Genomic DNA, 22,556 nt, shown 5'->3' on the forward strand with positions numbered 1-22,556 from the left:
TATCTGTTAGCCTGAACATCACTGCATTGTGTTTTTAAATTGCACATCCTGCAATGTCCCATCCACAGGTTGTTTCAATGGATAGAATACTGCTTAAAAAGCAGCTGTGACTAAGTGATACTGCTTCTCTTTGAGAAAGTCTTCATGCTGAAGAATGTGACAGGAGAAGATGCTGAGTAGGTTAAACAAGCTGACCTAGGCAAGCTGGGGTTTTTCTTTTGACAATACTAAGACAACTACAACTGCAAGGCTGGAGGCCACCAGCCTCCTTTGGCTGAGAAGCCCATATCTCAGCATTTATATGGCTAACAGGCAAAGACATGTAACATCTTCCTGGAGACCTTTGGGGAGAGGACACAGCTCCCCCGAAAGTCCCTTACGCTGCAGTAAAATGACCCACTCCATCTTCACGAGTGACGGACAGACATTGAAGTTGTTGAGACTCCTACAGCTAGAGATTTAGCAGTTGTCACATCAACATAACCCTGCTTCTGGCAACATTAACAAGCCCTGGGGTTTTGTTTTAGGTCTGATGTGCTCTAGAGATGTATGTTGGTTAAGACTTTGAGCTGGCTTTGCTTCACATAAAGCTTGGGACATAGGACCCTTACTAGGTGTAATTGTAATGGCTGCAGAAACTACCGCCTCCAACCTTCAGCTGGGGACCTAAGTGCACATATACATTAAAAAATGTATATAAAATATGTCATCAGACATCTCATGTTCATTTAATCTTCATCATTATTAAACATATTAATTTCACATATGATCTGAGGTGTTTTTGTTACATCTCAAAGCCATAAACTTCGTCTGCATGTTAAGTTTCAGTCTCAATTCTTTCCACCTTAAATTACTCCAGTGGGCAAAATTATAAATAGTTTCTGACTTTATTCAGTTCAGTGTTTATACAGTTGTTTTAAATACACACACACACATAGTATAAGCAAGACAAACTATTATTCTTCCATACGTTTTCAAAAACTTCTTAAAATATACATGGGAGCACTGAAATTTAGCATGGGGAAAGAGTAGCAGATTGGTGTGTAAGAAAGGCATGATCGTAACTAAATTCTGCTGCCCATTTTTTGATGGAAACAGGGTAAGACAACAGTCTTTTTACCATAGATATTACAAATAGCAGCTTATCCTTTTCTTTATGAGTGTGTTTTTTTACCTTTATGATTCCTCCACAACAGACTTCACTACCTTTTTCTTTTTAACCTTCCTTCTAAAAAACATAGCATGCCTTATTACGTGCTAACTCCTGCTAAGTGTTCCACTCCTTGGAAGTTATGGCCACTCTGAATTCCCCCTGAAAGTGAAACAGCTTCAAGTCTCCCAGAGCTCAGGCACATTTTGAGACCCTTTCCCCCACATATGGTAGATAGAAATAGTTTATTCTTTGCTTAATACACTTTCCTGTAGCAGTGGGAAGCTACGCGTCTGGAACTCAAATTCCACAATTTCAGTTGTGTTGGTAAAAACTCTGCCACATTAACTCGTAACGCCTCAGAAGGTCCACTTGAATATGACAAAGAGGTGTATAGTTTCCATTTGTTGATAGTTGGCTCATTCTTAATTTTTTTGGCCAGACAACCTCTCACTCTTTTCATCGAAACTTCTCTGGATGTTTTCTTTACATACGAGTTACGGGACTAATGATACTGAATGTATCCACAAAAAATTACAGCTGCAAAAAAATTACCACACTGTTTCTCTTAGAATTATACTAATTTTCTCCACACACTTAAGATAGCTCTCTGTATGCTCTCTTGAATTTTCAGAGACAAATAATGTTTACATCCAATTCTTTCTTTTGGTGGTTCATATAACCAAAATACTAAAGTTATCAGCTACATCAGTGTCTACATCTAATGTCAGGTCAAATTTATTGAGTTCATAAAATAACAAAAACATCTAAATCTCTACAAGCACTGCTGTCTCATGCTAACAGTCATGAAAGTAGTCTTGGATGAATTTGGGTCAATTTTGTTCTACTTTCAAATTCCTGCCTTTCATTACAGCAGTTGATAATTTCTTAGGTGTCCAAAATCTCTGCCTGCTCCTTCATATGCATCTGTCACACTAAAATTGCTCTAGGCTTATGCCTTTGGCTTTGTCTCTCTGTTGATATTTCCTGCACATAAAAGACCCAGAGTGAAGATGGTGTTACTTTCTATTATTTTTGGGAAAAAAAGAATTACAGTCATAAGGTACATTGCACTTGTTAAAATTATAGCTTTAGAATAAATTAATGCCTCAAGCAATTAACACAGCACAATGACTTTAGTCTGCCCAGACTGACTTAAATGAAACCTTATTTCATTATTAGCTTGTTCCAATTTCATGGTTGATTCATGCTCAGTGAAAGTCCTGTAGTCTTATCAGATCTTCCACATCAACTCCTGTTGCTGCTCAGGCACTTTTACAAGACTTCTCCTTGTTTGATGTTGGTGCTGAGACTAACAGATGCATTTGAAGGATCATGAGCTGGAATTGGCAGTGCATATATCTGCATTTTTTTTTTAGCAATAGTCCACCTTTATTATGTTTTTCTTTAAATAAGCCATAATAAAACATTAAATATTTTTAGAGAATTATCTTCAAAACCAGATTCTACAATTGTGGCAAAAACTGGGTTCAAAAATCAAAGTAGAAACCTTTCATAAGTTAGTAATTTCAAAGTCTTACTGTACAATATAAGCAGACCTCCTTTTGTTAAATATTTTCATGAAGCAATGGCACGCGAAAAAACAAGTTTTAAGTAAACCATATATCTTATATCTTTTCAGCTAGTGGGAACAGAGGTAATTGTCTATTTAGTCTCATTTGATACAAATCCTCCATTTATTTGAGCTTGTGATGATGCTGATTTTGAATCCTCTTTCTCCTCTGTTTTTTCAACATCCGTCTTCGTTTTCACACAGCGTCTTCTGTAAACACGGTAGCCTGAAAATTTGTGTATATTTAGTATTAAATAAAGATATTATAACAATTGTTTGAAAAAGACACTGTAGTAACATATAGCCATGCAACATTTTCCTTCCTTATATTGCCAAAACATTCCAACACCTTCAGACATTTTCTTTAAAGCTATATTTAACTATTTTATGTCAACAGCACTCATTACCGGAAAAGTTTGTTTAGAAAATAACAACAAAAATATTTTAAATTATGCATTTGGTGTTTGATTGCTTTGTGTTCCTGTTGTGTGTAGTGAATTTTAAAAGTACTGTCTGTCTCCCTTGGGAAGCCTTTTGGCTCTTGGCCGAGTCTGGAATATTGTGTCCAGTTCTGGGCTCCTCAGTTCAAGAAGGACAGGGAACTGCTGGAGAGAGTCCAGCATAGGGCAACCAAGATGACTAAGGGAGTGGAGCACCTCCCTTATGGGGAAAGGCTGAGGGAGCTGGGTCTCTTTAGTTTGGAGGAGACGAGGGGTGACCTCATTAATGTTTACAAATATCTAAAGGGTGAGTGTCACGAGGATGGAGCCAGGCTCTTCTCGGTGACAAACAATGGTAGGACAAGGGGTAATGGGTTTAAGCAGGAACATAAGAGGTTCCACTTAAACTTGAGAAGAAACTTCTCAGTGGGGGTACCAGAGTACTGGAACAGGCTGCCCAGGGGGGTTGTGGAGTCTCCTTCTCTGGAGACATTCAAAACCCCCCTGGACACGTTCCTGTGTAGCCTCATCTAGGTGTTCCTGCTCCGGCAGAGGGATTGGACTAGATGATCTTTCGAGGTCCCTTCCAATCCCTATGATTCTATGATTCTGTGGGACTGACTCTTCTACGTGAGTCCTGTTTGTCAGGAGCTGGGACAAGGTGTTTTGCCTGTCCCCAAGCTGTCCCCAAGCTGTTGCCTGCCAGAGAGGTTGGAGCTGGGGCTGGACCTCGCAGGCTGCATCCCTGGGGCAGTGCTCTGGTGTTGGGTAAGGCCTCTGGTTTGGGAGTGGGAGCTCAATAGTCACAGCTGGTTTTAGAGGTGAGTAACAGAGGCAAGGTCCCAGCCCACAACGGGTTAGTTGTAGTAGCAGCAGTGCTATGTGGGAAGAAAAAAGAGACCTTTACCTCTAATGAAAGGTATTTTCTCACATTATCTGTGAAGCTAATACCTGTTCTCTCAACAGCTGATAAGAGGTGGAGTTTGTGCATGCATGTGGGGATGGCCCTGCTGTGCAGCTGTACGGCCAGGCACCCTGGGGTGGTGGAAGAAAACACATTTGCCCTTCCTTGGCCAAGGGATATAAAGACAACTGTGTGCTCAAGGTATTCTCATGTGCCTGGTTGTAGGTGGTGGAGATCCCCTCCATTGTGCTGAAATAAAGACGATCTTCCAAATCTTGAACTGAGCCTTGTATATTCCTTAGTAAGTGCAGGTCACAGCACAGTGGTCGTGCTCAGTAATCATTTGGGTTCTTATTTACTTAACTGTTTTCTATTTGACTATTTTTATCCCTTATATTTTTCTCCATATCCATGAAAAATAAGACTGACAGTAATAATGATAATTATAATGCTATAACAGAAAATATCTATACTTTACCTACTAAAATTAGTCCTGCAAACAACAGCTGGAAAATGCTGTAGATGAGTGGGAAAGTAAACATCAGTTCAAGTTGTTCAGAGCTGAAGGAGAGCTGTACTATAGTTGAACATAGCTGAGAGTTTTGCATGCCTGTTTCCAGAGACACTGTACGACATCTGAAGGGAATCATACAAAGACAATTGTGAAATAGCAATCTGAGTGTCCTTATGCTTTTTAGTAATCTGGATAAGCAAGAAACATAGAGTAACTGAGAAAACAGTATCCTTAAGCTCAAGTAGTCAACAAAACACTCTACAAATCATGTGGGTGTTATCACCAGAACAATTTATGGCAGTTCAGCAGTTGTAAAGGATGGTACTCCAACTTCAAGCCATGTATGTTATATTCAGTAACAACCAATGTCTCCCTTTCTTGTAATTATATTCTAAATTGTTGTCTGTCTCATACTCATGAGAAATTTTACCACAGTCCCAACCAACTCATAAGTCAGATCTGTCTTGTCTATTTCCTTTGAAGTGCAGGACTTGGGTACACAAGGGGAAGACTGGAGGAAATAGTATAGTAAAAATCTGTAAATAAAAGTGGGCACAGAAAAGTTTTATCTACACATAGTATCCCAGAAACAGGGTTGGGGAATGAGTGACTCTGTGGCGTAGCTAATGTTTAGAGAGCATTCTCAGCATTGATTAATCGTTACAGAAAAACTTTAACAGCTGAAATAAGATCTTTATAACAGAAATCTATACCTGTGCCAAGTCAGACCAGCTATGCGGGCCAGAATGAATCCCAGACTATAGCCAGCTGCAGGAAATATCGTGCCAATGATCCATAGCTTCGGTGATATAGTCCAGGAGCCTCTGTACAGTATTCCCCCAACCACAGCAATGAGCACGATGAGGACTGCTCCCACAATGGAACCGACCTGTGAGGGGAAAGAGGAAGGACTGAGTAAATGAAAGACCCTAAAGAAATTTAGTGGCATCAAACATAGTGTCAAACAGACCCTTGAGTGTCTCTGAGTCAATGAAACATCTTATTAAACATAAAATCTAAAGTTTATGACAATGTAATTCACAGCAGGCAAACAGATTAGATAGCTTCCATTTTTCCCAAACAGAAAATGTACGATGTACTTCAATATGTGACTACAGATATAGATCAAGGCACAGCAATAATAGATATCTATAGCATATGCCTATAAAACTAGTTTCTTGAAGCCTTAGCTATAATAGTACTTAGAGTTGGAGATTAAAAATAATCCCACAGGTGTGATGTGAGTAAGGAATAGTGCACAAATTAGAAAAAATTTCCCATGTTGTTGGGAAACTGACAGCCTTATAGCCAGCAAAATGCTCCTACTTCTTGGGTAGTCACACTTTAGGGCTTAGTACAGTGTATGCTAACTAGATGCTAGATCGTTAGTGATAGAAAATTGTTTACCAAGTGTAGTAAATCTTTAATGTAATTGAAAATTTGTATTTGAAAACTGGCTGCGAGCTCGTATGACATTTCTTAGTCACTGAGCTGATCTTATTTCCTGCACCCGAATATAAAGAGATCCTCACCTCTGCTTGACAAAGGAAATGATATCTCACTTTTGTCAATATCCAAGTGAAACATCTGCCCTTATGACATATATTGCCAGGGATCTCACCGGCAGACTTCTGGGGCTAAGCTTAGGAGAATCCATTTCTCAACTAAAACATAAATTCCCATTGAACTGACTTCATCAGTCTTTGGCTGAAGCCTTCTTAAGAGCACTGAGTGAACAAGCACTTCTGTTTGACTGACCTATTAACCACATGCACCTAGGAAGAAGAAACATGGTCTGGCCATGACAAGCTCTTCTGTTTCACCTGGAACACTGTCTTTGTGTTCTTATTTCCATTTCTCACTGTATGGACATTAATCTGACACCTATAGCTCAATATTCACTTGATGCTTCATTGTCCTACATAAAGCAAACTGTCAATGGACCCTACTGTGGGTTGCTCATCCACTCAGAAAGAGAATTAAATGGTGTTTTGCTGAGAGAACAAGCAGAGTATCTTTTTATATGAGTTCAAGACCATGCTTTTCCCTTAACTGGTTAAACAGGAATAGCACAGTTTTGAAACAAGCACTCAATAGTACCCAAGTTCATAAGTAAGCTGTGAACACGTTTTAAAATAAAACACAGTAAGTTAATAATTGAAGAAAATGAACTGGACTTAAAAGGACTTTGTTTTCTGTAATACCTGAGCAGAGAAATGGTAATGAAGTATAGGTAGAATAACCAGTTCCCAGATTAGTTTTGTTTAAGAAAATTTAGAAAATATATGTTAACATATATATATAAACATAATATATGGCTAACAAAGGCCAAAAGTACTCAGTATATCTGACAATCACTTTAAACCTAAACCTCATGTTCAGAACTATTAGTTTGCTGTTAACATTAAATGCAGCTAAGTTATTATGATTATGATTATTTTGGAGATAATATTTTTTGCCAAAAACCCCCCGTATTTTTGATGCATCTGAAACTGTCTTGTAAAGACAGTTGAATTTTGTGAATAGATTTTTTAACAGTTGGAACATTTTCAAAATCTATTTACATAAAAATGGACTTTACACTCAAAATTGCCCCCAAAATCAAGAAACTGGTTTAAAAGTAGGTTTTTTCTTTGATTCAGAACGTTTTAATTTTTCATTATTTTGCAGAGAAAAACTGCTTCCAGTTGACCCAAATGACTTTGCTTCCCACTTCAGTTCACATTATAAACTAAATCCAGTTACTAACTTAGTTGTAGCCAAAGACAAAAGTAGACTCTTTGGATAATAACAGTTTCTAATAATATATGCAACTCATGCATGTTTATGCAGGGGGAAAGCAATACATTTCCACAGCGTCTCATTTGTTTTCTGCTGAAAACTGTCCAGCTCTTATGAAGTCAGATACTAATACTATGAATGTACTGCTTCAGTGGTGCCGCTAATTCCATAATTTGTCTGTAATTACTAATGCTTCAGCTTTAGATATCCTACCTTAAGTATGAGTTTTGCTTTACTAGGCCATTTGTAGTTAACGTACATTCCAAATGAAACAGGAACAACAAGAGCTACCAGTGAAATTCCTGTAAAAAAGAAGAAAGAAGACAAGTTAAGCCCATGTATCATGCAGAAGTTCATGACAGGAGGACAGACATAGTGTAGAGAGAAGCTGGGGGGTATGAAACAAGCATTCAGAGGATGTTTCTGGTATGTGCACCCCAGAGCATGCATGCACGGTCTACCCACACCTGTCTGTTTGCTTTTCTATAGAGTCTGTTATCTTTGGCAGCCTGTTGAAGCAATTGACATTCTGCTGAGCTACATGTTCATTCACCTGTGTCAGAAAGGCAAACAGAAATTTGAGCATGCTAATCATCACTATCCTGTGATGTGAGTAGCTATATTAAATGTTCATTTTGTCTGCAGGTGTTTTGCTACCATACCATATCAACACCCAGATTAGAGCTTCTTTTGTTTTGGGCTCCCCTCTCCAGTATTTATTTTGAAAGCACAAGCAATGTATGTGTTTGTTTTTTTTTTTTTTTTTTCCCCAGGACAATGGGAAATGAAGGATATGAAAGTGACTCTGCTGCCTTTAAGGATTAGCACAACATGGAATAACTCTTGATAAACACTAGGGCCACAGCTTCGCAAAGCACTGGAGCATGTATTTCTAGATACTTTGACTATTCTCTTTTTGTAGCTGGATAAGATTTTTGACAGGAAGTCAAATGAAGCTGCTACTGGTGGAGTAGATTGCAGCTTTTCAAAGAGACTCAGGAGTTTCAATCACTTGCTTAATTATCCACATGTGCTTAAGTACTTTGCCAGATTACAGCCTCAGCACTTAGCACTTCGCAGGATTGTGCTTTAAAGCTGTTAACAAACACTTTCATCCAGGGGACGCAGCTATTCCTGTACAAATTATTTTATATTCTTATTCAAGTATCATGCAGGTCTCCAAATCATTTGGAAAGAAAAACATGCACAATCTCATGGTAAGTATCTGTACCATACTCATGACTTCAAATCTTTGTTCTGTAGAGCTGTTGATGACTTAAAGTGATCTAGGCTCATAATTCCCACAGAAGATATTGGAAAATAGAAGGATGAAAATTTTTTAAAAATCTATGGTCATTTCTTCATGACTCTGCAGGACAATGGTATAAAGGCGGTTGTGACTAGAGGGAGGATAAAGAAGAGAGTCAGAAGGGAAAGTCTTGGTTCACTGGACTCACCAATGCTGTCATAAGGGAGTACAACTGCGTCAGAATCAGTCCACATCTTGGTGTAAATAAAGAGGCAAAGTGGCATCATTCCCATTGCAAGCACTGTGGAGCAAGTTGTCATGCTGATGCTGCAAAGAAATTGGTTAGAGTGACAGTTCATTTTGTGCTAGCCTATAGTCTTTCTAATTTTCTTCTTATGACTTAACATCTTATAAAAGGGTGGGCAAGAAATGCTGCTGGCTAAAGTCAATTTATTCTGTATATCAGGCTAGAAAAATGCTAAATGGAAGGAACGGCTTCTGTTGAAGAGAAAGGAACATAAAATATCAACGTGTTCTGTCACCACAGAACAATAACTTTCAGAGCAAAGGAGGCAGTCAAACAGAAGGCCATCAGGAAGGTCTGTTGGCAAGTCTGTCTGCATGTTGTCTGTCTGGCTTCTGAGAGGGTGGCAAGCTAGACAGGGTCAGATGGACATCAAATAGAGCTTTCCATTTTACCAGCAGTTCTAGAATTTCACTCCAAAGTCAACAGCATAAAACAAAATTATTTCAGCGTCTAGGATGTGTGATGTAATAAAATACCCATTTCGGGCTTGTCTTGCTCTAGGCCAAAGAGTAGGTGCTGAGAATTACTCAATGAAGCTGAGCATAAGTATAATTACTTCCTTGGTTTGTGCAAAGACATTTCTGGTTTAAAATATAAAGCCTTGAAACCATCAGGCCTGATATACCTTGCACTAAAAGATACATTCTGCTGTAGGTATGAATAAGCAGGAAAAGGCAAGACAGCTAAATAAGGAGGAAATTCTCAGAATTCGAGTAGAAAAGATAAAATTGTGCCTACAAATCACACTCCTCTGACATAAAAATAGTGAGTGTTCTAGGTAAGGGACCTGGCAAACTTCCTTATGAGCCTCACTTCTGATTTCTCTTTTGTGTTGTTTGCCCCCAACAAAGGAACTACTGACCCTGTCCCACCAACTGGAAAGATACAGAGAAATCTAGAACAATTAATACAGAAACCACAGGAATATCTGCATTAATTTTGGTTCCCATCACTCTGTCTCAGTGTCATTGAATGGAACTTTGTAGGACCCTCTAGTAAGAGAGCTCCTACACACAGAGAAGAAAGAGCCATGGGTTACATTTAGTGTCAGGTGAAGCCCCAAATGGATAAAAGAGCTTATTTTTCCTACCTCTGTATTTCCTACATCTTCTTACTGTCCCTGTATCTACTACGTCCTGCTCGAAACTCTGCCTGTTCTCTGACCTTAGTCCCTGTGCTCACAGAAGCTCCCTGAGGAGCCATGGAGCAGAGGAGATGGTGTTTCAGAAGCAGTTGTTCTTGTGAAATGTCAAGAGATGTCAAAAACAAGTGTCCCTATGGGAAGCTTTAAAGGATATCATCTGGGTGTGAGTTACTAAGAAAGGTGTAGAACCTCATACTTCACCTCCCTGTGATTGTATGAGCAGTAGAAAATTGATTCCTGCTCTAACTTGTGGTCTATTTGCACTTTGATGTTTCAAAGTGGGACTGTAGACATCGGTGATGCATTGTCATGTATAAACATAAAATATAATCAGTAAAGAGAAAAACCTTTCTCTGATATGATGGGAAGGCTTCCTATAATGTGCCCTGACTCTAGAAACCAGCCACACTACTTATACTGTTATTCTTCTATCAAGAACTGAAGATGCTTACGTTGGTGTACATCCCATATCTCCTGGTCCCTGAATTACTGACCAAAAGTCTTTGATTTCTTAAGGTAAAGGTCTTTACCTGAAGCATAACTTTTTATAGGTACTCTTAATTTGCTTTGTGCTTTGCCAGTGTCACAGGATATAAACCCTACTCCTATTTATAACATCATCAATTTGGATTTTTACTACTGATTTCAGTGACGTGACTCTGAACATACGGAGCTGAGAAAGCGTAGTTTAGATCAGTGTATGCTTTCTGAGAAAGATTAGGACAGACTTGAGCTGGGTATCTTTCCATTTGTGGTTTCTTAGATCTGTATTTATTTAAATAAAGTGCCTTACAGTTTCTAATATCATAGGTCTTTCCTCCACAGTGAGGAAGCTGGTGATTAGCAGAGCTGACTTCATACATAATTTGGAAACAGGCATTACATTAGCACCTGTATGTTACAGAAAAGTCCATTATTTTCAAGGGATGGAAAAAATGTCTTATTAAAGCTAGAAATATTAACTTTTTTAGCCTATTTGCCTTAGCTCCACATCTTTCTTACTTCTATTATTTTTTCCATTTCTATTTCAGACTGGCATGATAGATTGGATGAATGCTCCAATTTATGTTACTCTGTGGGAAACAGAGAAACGATCCTGTTTATTTTAGAGCAAAGTAATTGGGATGTAAAAATAAAAAGATGTCTCATTTTTAACGTTTGTTAATGAACTCCCCAGAAATTTGCATCAAGAGTAGGGTTCAATTCTCCTGCATGTTTGATGCCTTAGACCATGCCAAGTGCCTTACATATCTGTTTCTGAGTTCAGAGGGCCCCGACACTGAGAGTAACACACTTAGCCACAAAGGAGTTTTTTTCATTGCGCCCTGTATATGGAGCTGCCTTAGTCAGTGCCTTCTAGCCTGTAAAACTTTCCCTCAATTTGAAGACTTTGCAAAAGGTGCCAGGAGTAGATAAAATTACCACAAGGGATTTTCATTTGCATTAGTTCCTGAAGAGAAAACCTCTGCCTGCCTGTTGATTGTATAGAACACAAAAGGAAGGAAAATATTTTTCCAGCAGTGATCTTTTTCAAGAAACATTACTTCAACAACTATTGCACAGCCACTATTTTGTACACAGATTCAGGTCTTGAAATCCTTCTCTTTTTTTTTTTTTTTTTTTTCAACTACCCAAGATCTTACAAGAAACAAAACCATAGAAGTAGTTCTAGCTTGAAGAAAGATTTCATAATCTTCAGTATTTTAGAAGTCTTCTTCAATGCTGTTTTCTGCAGCATCTAAAGGTTTACAATAAAGGCATCTTCTAATATACAGAATTCTGTTGTGCTGTCTTCCTCACGAATGCTCAATGAACCAAAGATATTTGCTGCTCTGCTTTTATTTACTACTATTACACTAACTAAACATATTTATAAGAAGGAAGCTCCACCATGCATGGGGCAGGAAGGTAAGAAAAAGAATCAGACAGTCCTTTTAAACATAAAGTTTACACTGTAGAAAGCCACGTGAACTATTTAGAGAATGGCTGCACTTACCTTAGGTCCATGTCTCCATCCACCCAGTAGGCAATGACATTGGAGGCTGTGCCCCCTGGACAGCATCCCATGATTATCACTACGACAGCTTGAATAGGAAGCACGTTAAAGATCAGAGACAACAAGAAGGCTGTGAGAGGCATAATTCCAAACTGGCAAAGGAAACCCACAAAAATACCCCAGGGCCTTTTTATGTGGGCCCAAAATTTCTGAAGTTCCACATTGCAACCCATGGAGAACATCACCAAAGCCAGCATGGTTGTTAGAACAGCACTTAAAACTGTGTTCAAAATTACATTAAAATTATCTTCTGATAACACACAAGATGTGCCATTGCAAATAGTAGCATTTGCTGGACAGGCCGTGGAGTTTTCTGCCAAATACCCAGCATTAAATTGCTGGGAAAGAAGGTATGTCTGCATTTTGAGATGCAGAACTGCTCAGTACATCCAAGGCAAACTTTAAAGCCTGTGTAAATGGTTGTTTGTCAGCGACTCCTTTTAAATGATTCAGGAAGCAATAAAGTGCAATAAATACTCAAACACTGTTACTATTCTTGAAGCGTTTGGCACAGTGCTGATTCATATAGTTATAAAAGTTGCACTTGCTTGGTATGGTAACAATTAATCATTTATTCCTATGATGATGAGGAATCCCACATCAAGAGAATAGCTGTGTTAATATTTAAGGGTGTAAAGGAGTATTGTGTTATAGCTGAGCACATGAAATGAGAACCACAGGAGGAAGAGAAAGCTCAGACTTCATTACTTGAATTTCTTGCATGCCATCAGGACAGCAGCTCACGCATGCATTGTCACTGGCAATACAGTGGTCTGCGAAGCTGAAAGGAGTGACTGAGACACAAGAAACCATGAACAGAGGGTCCTGAGCTAGGATTTGAAGCTGCAACTCTTGCTAAGTGGTGCAACATTCACCAGGACGCAGGGTCCCACTTGAATGTCATGGGATCCTCATTTGGTTGTATTTCTAGTATAATAAAAGTTATGACTGGTATACAGTGTACTGCAGGACTGCCTGCACATTTTTTGTCACTTTTGGCTCCCAAATGCAACTTTTAGGTAATATTTAGGTAATTTTTCTGATTTCTTCTCAGCTTCCACATAATCCTGAAGATGGTGAAGATCCCTGGCTGCAGTTTCCCATGGTAAATGTTGCCTATATATCTGATTTTGGCACATGTGGTTTTGGCACCACTGCCCTGACATCTCTGCATTCCTCCACCCTGGGCACTGGGTGAACGCTCTTCCCTGCTTGTGTCCTACATCACTCCTGGCCACACCCACTTGCACACTGAGCTCATCACCTGGGGAAGGGAGGAGGGGGGAAGGCAGGGTGGGGGCAAGGAGGGGTGGGCAGTGTTTATTTGGGCGGTGGCATGGAGTTTTATAGTCCTCCTGGCACCTTCTGCCAGGTGCAGTTTTGCTTTTCTACAGCTTGGGCTGGAAATGGCAGGCGGACAGCGGAGGAATGTGGAGTGTTGAGAGTGGAGGAGGGAGACATATGCGTTCACTGAGCCAAGCGTGGGGAGTGGGATGCAAGACAGTGTGGCTGACATGTCACTTTAGGGCCATGGTACCCAGCTGAAGCTGACTGCATCCCCTTCAACACATCAACATGTTCAGCATCCACACTGGGAGTGAGGGTGCAGGTCACCTTTTTTGCATTTTGTGACAGGCATGAAGTTTAGGAGACAGATTTCTTGTGTCTGACTTTGATATAGCTTGTTGTTCTCTGTCAACCCCATGGCTCACAAGAATTGAGAAGCTGAGCCAGGGAAGCTTCCCTGGGACCCTTCTGGGGTGTAACAACTCTAGGATGAGCTCTAACCATGCTTATTGCACAGTTAATACCTTGTACATGGGATCATAGAAGCTTTATAGAATCCTCAATGTATTTGCTTCCTACTGCACATCTCTGTTCTCCTGCCCCTGACTCAGTTCATGTCCTTCTCTCATGTATGCTTTTTTATGGAAAAATATTGTATATCAGTCAGTGCTGCAATATCTTTAGTGTGCTACTAGGTGGATGCTGTGCAAATATTCATGCATCAAATATCACAATAACTTTGTGCCACTGACATTCTGTAAGAGCAAAGTAAGGCACAAGAGCAGCCAGAGGAGTTCTTCATGCCAAAACAAGAATATCAGCAGCAACAACAACAACAAACTAGAAAACTCAGATAATTTTGAGTCTACAGGATATGTGAATCTCAGTATCAAGTTTTCTAAAGCCTACCAAAGTCACCAGATTTTTTGGCTGATCAGAGGTTTACCCCACAGGTTTCCACAAATTGGGAATGTTTTGAAGGGAAGAATTTTGATTCTTCTTTACCTGTATCCAGGCGGAGGGGAGGATTAAGTCCAAGTTTACATCTTAGACTAAAATAAAATCCAAATTGTAGAGTGCAGTTGATGCCTACCAAACATCTTTCATTTTCAAAGAGAAATATTTTCTGCTAGGGTAACATGCTAAGCCATAATTCTCTTCAGCAAGTAAGACTCCCACTGAAAGCCTCAGCATTTTACGCCTAACTTCAGTCTGCAAAATGATAGGCATTGTTATTTTTTCTTTTTTTACTTTAAACCTTGAACCATTGAGAGGGAACTGACTGCATTAGAAAGGATTTCCCAGCATGCTCAGACAGCACCTGTTTCTTTACAAGGGGGTCAGCTAAATGGTTGTATCTCCTAAGTCACTGTTGGGTGCCTGGTGGGATAATGTCAGAGTAGCTTTATCCTCCCAGGCAGCTGGCAGCTCCTACCCTGTGATTACTGCCACATCTGTGTGAGTATGATATGTCTAACAGAACAACAAGCAAGGTAATGAGGAGTGGATAAAAGGAAGAAAAGTCTATAAGATATCTGTTTCACAGAAAACTTCTTCTGCTTATTATACTTACTTTCAAACAGAATGTTTCAGGAGCTTTCATTTTTCAATTGAAGTCTTCTAAAGGGCTGGTTAGGTTTTAAAAGCACATCTGTACTAACATGATCTATAAAACCTGCATCAGATTCTGGATTTGCACTCAAACTTGCTTCTTGTTGAAATTAAGATTTTGACTGTAGTATCTTGAAATCTCCAACAAGCCTCAGGTCCAGGGATGACTTTCCTAGGTCTGTAAATGTCTGTGATGTCGTGGGAACCCAGGGTGGGTGGTTTGGGAGAGGAGGTGGGGAAAGTCCCACTTAGAGCGGCTATATCTCAGACAGAGCCTCATGCAGAGGCTTCCTCCTCCCTCTCCCTATCAAGCTCATGTCTGAATTGTGAAGGGGTGCTTGATGCCATCCCCCAGATGCAGCGCAGAAGGGGTGACCCTGCTGTTGGTCTCCAGCCTCTGCTGAGAGATAGGAGATTCCAGCTCTCATTTAGAGTTTGACTTCTGGAAATGGAGTAGAGGAGGAAACCTACTACTCTGCATTCCCTTGTGGATCAACAGGTTCTGTAAATGCAATCTGTGTTTACTCCTAAGTTTGCCTTTATTTTTTCTCCTCTATTGTAAAAAGAATGGTTCTGAGTCATTAGTTCACCAGCTAACTGTGTAAAACTTAAGATCACAAAAAATCCTTTCTGGAAACATAACTGAGCCCTTCTGTGATCAGCTTATTATTAGGCTGACAATGTCACAATTTAGCAGATGCTAATATATATTTCACGATTTCCTCATGTGTTGTTATGGAGCTAAAACCATATCCAAGACATTGAAATATGTACAGGCACAGTTAAAAACTCGATATATTGCAGGAGGCACAGTATTATTGAGGAGGCAGGGGCCTATCTTAGGAGTGCTGGATTTCAAACATTCTTCAAGTCTGTTTTGCTTTTACAGCCTGCTTCTGGGATTCAATCAACATGCAGACTAGTGGGAGAAAGTAGATCAACAACCCCAAATTTGGCTGCTCTCTGTAGCTTTGCCTGATATCCTTAGGGAAAGCAGCATTTCAGAGATGGTTGTCAGGGAGGTACTAAGCTACACAGTTTCTGTTTTATCGCCTGTTTTCCAGCTGGGTTATAGTGCTTAACTGATGGGTTGGACTATGTACTGCTCTGTGAACCAAGCTGGCACCTTTTGCCTATTCCTGTTGCGTGTGTTATGCAGTGTGTTTTTAGGCACTCATCACTGATGTTCAGTGAAGAAAGCCGCAGTGAGCCTGGTGGCATTTTGATGATGATTAACATCCCTGGTCTGAGTTTGACAGACACTGTCATCCTACCTCAAAAATGAAAAAAAAAAAAAATTAATACTTAAATAGAGAAATACCAGCCTAACTGTATGTTTGCATTCCTAAACTACCAAATTTCTTTTTTTTTTTTTTTTTTCTGAATCATCTTCTTGAATTTTTGCAGTGATGAGGCTGCTGGCTTGTGCAAGTGAGATTAGCATCACTTCAGCAAAAAACTCCAGGCAGATGAAACCTGTAAGGATCTGTCCCTGTGCTGACAATTACATAATTGATTTATCCATTAACTTGAGCAGTTATAAAACATGAACAGCAGTAAGTGCATGCAGAGACCTACATTGGGAGAGACAATTTAACAGTTTGTCTTTTATGGCTGTCTGGTGCTTATTTCTTCGTGTTTCTCTGAAAGAGACTTGTGAATCTTCCCTGTCTGATTAATTCAGACTCTAAGATGCTTCTAAGTGTATTTATGTCTTGGTTAGAAGAATCTTTTCTTTCAGATAATTGATTTTCTCAAGGTAGTTACCTGCTTTTTACCACCATCTTTAAAAAGACTGACAGTGGTTGTATCTAATATTGGTGACCTTGTTTATAACTTTAAACTTTAGTATAACTACAGACAGAAGATTTTTGTTTTGTTTGCTTGGAAAAAGTTGTACTTCGTGGCTGGAAGTTTATAAAGTGCATTAAGAGAAAAAAAACCTCTATGGAATAGCAGGCGAGAAACTTATGACACTAAAATGAATCTAGCTCAGGAGAGCTTCCTGAAGAATACTGAAAAGTCAGCTGTAAAACTGACTTACTGAATCTTTACATTTTCACTTTCACTGTCAGGTGCATACATCTACATTCTGCTGCCTGTTAGGCTCTTGAGCTCAGTCTGAAATGAAACATGCAGGCCAAGAGCGCTCTTGCATTTGGCTGTTGATGAACTCAGCTGGGAAATAAAAAATAATATGTGTTATATACTTGGATTATAGGCCTATTTTCTTGCTGGTGTACTAGCCCTGAGGGGTGCACCTTACGCCCATGGCTAAATTCCTGCACACACTAAGCATGTAGTCTGATTAATATTGTTCTGTTGTGATCTGTCAGAACTCTAAATATTGTGTGTGCAAGGAGAAATACATAGTACATTCGTATTTTCTGATGCATTTCAGTTTTTCCTATGTAAATATTAACAAAAAGTGTCAGTATTACCATCCAGTAGTAACCATCCAGTATAAACTTCCAGTATAACCATCTTCAGTAGCCAAATGCAAACATTTTAAATGGAGTAGAACATCTCATCCCAAAAGTGCCTAGTTACTGTCTAACTGCAGGTAAGTGCATGCAAAAACCTTAGACTTGAAAGAACTTTTCTCTCTTTTGATATGTGTATGAAGGAAAAACTGCACTTCCATGCTGTTCAGCAAGGACTTTCTGCTATGAGACAAATAATGAAAGTCTGCCAAAAGCATAAGCCAGCCTCTTGGTTGCCAAAGTGTAAGGGTGACCTTTGACATCGATTGAAAAGCTGAAAGATAGATAATTTCATACTAAATCAAATAAACGAGTCATGCTACCACCTATAAAAGTATAATCTTTTGAATGATTCTGTTGAGTTGGAATCCCTTAATAAAAGCATGTTTTTCATGTTCCTCAGCAAGGATTTTCTGGACTTCGAGTGTTGATATGCTGTGCAAATATTTCAGTGCCTTTATCTGTCTTTCCAAAGTTGTAATTTTAATTAGTAGTAAAGATTAATTTGGGATAATTGGCCAAAAAATTAGGTGTTAAATTCTAGATCAAAAGACTGATTCATTTCAAAGGCTTCAAGAAAATGAGGTTGTTACAGGAATTTTATTCTCTTAGGACCAAAACTGACTCTACTAATTCCTATCGGAAGAGGAAATAACCTATGTTGTTTCTTGTTCGCAGCTTTATAGAAAGGTCTAGGTCAGGTGTAAGTAATTGTTTCTGCTGAGTATAGAAAAATGGTCCCTTAATTAAACCTGTCTTGGATCCATCTGAGGTAAAGGCACGTAAGATTTAACTGATACTGATTCTAGAGCTTTTTGATTGCATATGCTGATGTTTGAGGGATGGGGATCAGATAACGGCAGTTGTTACAAATTTAAGATCCCATTTGTGCTAGAGACTGTGCAGGGCCATAGTAAGCACTACTTCCCATCACTTCTGATTTTTCTTCTAATGTTTTTCATCTTCCTTCAGCAGATGGAAAACACCAACACTGCAGGCACAGAAATAAAGAAAAATCAAAATGCGAAAGGATATCCATTGCACGTATAAATGACACCTAACAAGACAATCGTTCTCCTGAGGAGCTAGTAAAAAAAATCATCCTGTTCTCCTCAAGGAAAACCTTTTTATCTGCATGTCCATCCTCTTAACTGAATTTTAATTTGCTTAGAGCACTCATCTTCATTACAGCGAGTAATACTGTCTGGTACTGCACGATGTTTCTAGGACTTTAAAACATTCGGCTTTTGATTAAAACTATTTCAGTGACTTGCTTGGCTGTTTGTTTTCAGGATACCTTTCACTACCAGGAAACACTGTTTAAGAATCCTTTAAGATTTGGTTTAATATTTACAAGGGCAAATATGATCGTAAAACCTTCAAGAATGCTACATAGACGTAAATTTATCTGGGAGCTGCCGGACTCCTAGCACTTGGGAAATTTGAGCCATCTACCTGTATACTGGAAATTTACTTTAGCAATGCACTTCTGAAAATTCGGACAGGCAGCTCTTTGGTTGTGAGAGTTGAAAGTACGGAGGACGTGGTGCCCTTGATTGGGTGTACCATGGTGCTGATGTAGCTGTTGATAGAACTGGTACGGTCTGTGGGAGCATGTGTCATGGGCTTGTGGAAACATGATGTAATTCTTGATTGATACTTGGAGTTATATATATAGAATAGATGATGAAGTTTCATTATTTAATAGAAACTGAGTAACTTTTTGGGACTTCAGTTAGCCATTTGGGTTCCTAATTGAGTGTGCAATGCTGACGATGCCAAATCTTAACACGTGGAATCTGTAGGCTTTGGGGCCCAGGAGAATCCATGCTTAAATGCTTGATGTCTTCACATAACATTCATTAAAATGTGTGACCCCACAAAAGCAGTACAGCAGGGTGAGAACTGAGCACAGCCATTAATCAAAAATGCCGTGGTATAGGTCTATGACGTGCACTTGCTCTCCTTCTGCACTACCTTTTGAAATATAAGAGCTGGAGCTCAGATGCCTTTTCTCAGGAGTCCCGCCTGCTCATGCCATGTCTCTGTACTGGTGAATGTTTGATTTTACTGCATATTTGCTGCAGACAGGCTTAGGTAGTGCTGGCCCAGAGCATCCCACTGGCTGTGCCCAGAGCACTTTGCAGATGGCTCGCCTGCGATTTGGCTGATGCAAGATCAGGTCCCCCTGGGCAGAGACAGCAGTTTTAATTCTGCTCCCCCTTCAGTTCATGTGAGATTTTTAAACAGTGGGCCTTGGGGTAGGAAAAAGAAAAAGAGAGAGATGCCAGACATGCATTCTGTATGTTGGTGCACCATGCCTATGCTTTGCTCCTGTTGGCAATGTCGGTGGAGCTGGGTCACAGTCAGGCTTAAATGACAGCTCAGTGACAGCCTGAGGATATCACCTGGAGTCAGACTCCTGCAGTGGCAGCCTGTTAGCATGGTACCTGCTGCTCTTCTTCAAGCACGCACACTTTTGAAGATGCTTATCAAAATTACTTACATCAGTTCTATTTTAAAATAAACTATGTCTTACTGGCTTTTGTTACTGACACAGCTGAATGTCTCCTATTTGGATTGTAATGGATTATAAAATTGGATTAATTCCATCTCTATAAGAAAAAGAATCTGTAAAAATTAGCATGTATAAAGTATTACGTAAATACATTTATATATAAATTATATGAAACATAAATAATGATTCAATATAGCTGGGTGGGTGTTTTTTCTTTGTTTTCTTTTTTTTTTTTTTTTTCAGAGAGAACACCTGTGCTTTCTGAGAATTCCCATGTGACTGAAGTGACTCTTCTAAAAACTTTACTAACCTCCTTCAGTAAATGACAACATGCTTAAGAAATGATTATTTTTTCTGTTTTTCAAATAAGTGTAGGCAGTATTAGCATTCTGTACATTGAGAAGCTTTGAGGTCTTCTGCAGATATTTCAGTAACATCTATTTTCTTTTCATCAGGATTTTATGATCAGTCAAAACCCGGGTACTTAGTGCCAAGTGGCATTAATTAGGAAAAAAACAATAAAATGAATGTATATTTATGAGAAATGGGGACATGTAATCTCTGAATCATGATTTTCGTGCTCCTAATGATTATTGTGTGATTCAATGCATTTTACCTATTCTGTTGCTCTCTGCGAATCAGTTTGCAAATCCAAATGTATGATTGCTTACATGCACAGTATTCCAGTTCAAAATGTTTGAAACTTGCTTTCTTTGTCTTCTGATTCCTGGACACTTAGACTATGCTTTAGTGGTGTTTTTGAACTTTCTCTCATGCAGTCTAGAAATGACCTTAAAATGGGAGTTTGATACTCGGGCATGGAAAAAAACATCACTGAGGGACTTCAATGAAATTGGTAAGTTTGTGACAAAACCCAGTTATCTGTTCACAGTATTATCTGTAAAAACCTCTCAAAAGAGTTTTAAATAAAAGTTCATGGGCAGAAAATACTAATGTAATTGTGGCTTTTGCAGCAGTCGGGAATACAATATTGATGAGTGGAACTCATTATAAAAACATGGGACAGCACCATATTAACCAATGTATTAAAATTTTAACAACCCGCCTTTAAAGCAGTTCATGAACTTTATGTCAAATAACAAAGTTATGGTCCAAATTTTTTCATCTATATCTCTAAATGTGCGGGTTGAACTTTTTTTTTTTTTTTTTTTTTTTTTTTTAAAAAAAAACCAAAAAAACCAAAAAAACCCAACAGTATGACCTGGAGGTATCTTGCAGTGGAAATAAAAATACTGAAAAAGGAAAGACTTAAGAGTACAAGGTAGATCCTTGGAGACAGAAGTAATACCATTAGTGAACAAGCTGAAGTAAAAAAAAAACCAAACAACTCCAATTTAGACATGCAACCTACTGAAGTCCATTTACATTATAAAATATTTGTCAGAAGTACATATTTTTTTAAATAGAAGGAAAGCCCAACCACTAGAAATTAAAGCAAAAAAGTCTGAATTTTTTAGGTCACCCAAGAATATGATTGGAAAGAAAAAAAAAAAGTAATGTCAAGTTTAGTGCCAGTATTCTTTTACTTTTCCTTCCTGCAGAAAAGCTGTTATTTCTGTAGCTTTTATGTGGAGGAACAGTCCTGCCAAGTGGCCAGTTTATTAATGTCATGTATGTGTTCCCTGGAGGAGATGTCCTGTCTTGGACCCTCTGCAGGGACAGATGCTCAAGGCCAGGCACGAGTGACACATTTTGAGGGCTGCAGTGGTGGTGGGAACCAGATAGTACCCTGAGCAGGACAATAATGAGAAGATCACCAAAACGACTCAAAGGTCTCACTACTCAAAGCTTTTATTTGTCGTAGGCTGACTTTCCACACGTACTTTTCGTTAACTATGCATTGACCTTGAGATTGGACGTACATTGAGTATGTGAGGGAGAGAGACCTTTACCTCTTTAACCTGCCCTATCTTATGTGTTTCCTTTGGTATCTAACATCTCCTTCTCTGATGCCTAACAAGAAGGAAGAAAACTCTTTTCTATCTTTGTAGAGTCCTAGAACCAAGCTTTTAAAAGCAGTCTCTGAAGTAGGAGATAGATAAATTCATGTTTATAAATACAGTACAAATAATGCCGTGGGGAAAAAAAGGAACCTTGTAAGCTGGAATTTTCATTTCTAAGATGTGAATGCAACTAAGCTTTAGGTACACCTGTACTTGCCAAACCTCATGTATCCTGATAATGTAAACAACAGAAGCTGAGAACTTCAGAGGAAGAATGTTTTTGAGGGAATGATATCACTTATATTCAGCTAAGTCTGTGTAAGAGAAGATCATGACATCCCAAATAACAGACTTACTAGCACAGACTTGCCAGTAATTACATTATGTGGAAATTTGGAAATATTTATTTAACTGAAAGATAAAATACTCTCTATTAAGGAAGCCCCCTTTCCTAACGTGCTATAGGTCATTAGTGGTTCTTAGGCAATATTACTTTTCTCCTGATTCTGAGTGAATGAATAGTCTGAAGGTCTCCTTTCATTTTCAGAGCTGCTTGTGTTATCAGCACTGTACAC

At 39.0% G+C, this 22,556-nt stretch overlaps 1 protein-coding gene across 1 annotated transcript; it reads right to left on the reverse strand.

The window, feature by feature from the left end:
• Positions 1 to 891: 891 nt before the first annotated feature.
• Positions 892 to 12,590, reverse strand: SLC10A2 (solute carrier family 10 member 2). The gene is made up of 6 exons (XM_065857337.2): positions 12,059 to 12,590; positions 8,820 to 8,938; positions 7,576 to 7,664; positions 5,295 to 5,470; positions 4,546 to 4,703; positions 892 to 2,949 (listed from the first exon to the last, which is right to left on the reverse strand). The coding sequence occupies exons 1-6, from the start codon at positions 12,478 to 12,480 to the stop codon at positions 2,816 to 2,818; spliced, it is 1,098 nt and encodes a 365-aa protein (XP_065713409.1). The 5' UTR covers positions 12,481 to 12,590; the 3' UTR covers positions 892 to 2,815.
• Between the last annotated feature and the right edge of the window lie 9,966 nt (positions 12,591 to 22,556).

This window comes from Patagioenas fasciata, chromosome 1 (assembly GCF_037038585.1).
Source record: "Patagioenas fasciata isolate bPatFas1 chromosome 1, bPatFas1.hap1, whole genome shotgun sequence".
Classification (NCBI taxonomy): Eukaryota; Metazoa; Chordata; class Aves; order Columbiformes; family Columbidae; genus Patagioenas; species Patagioenas fasciata.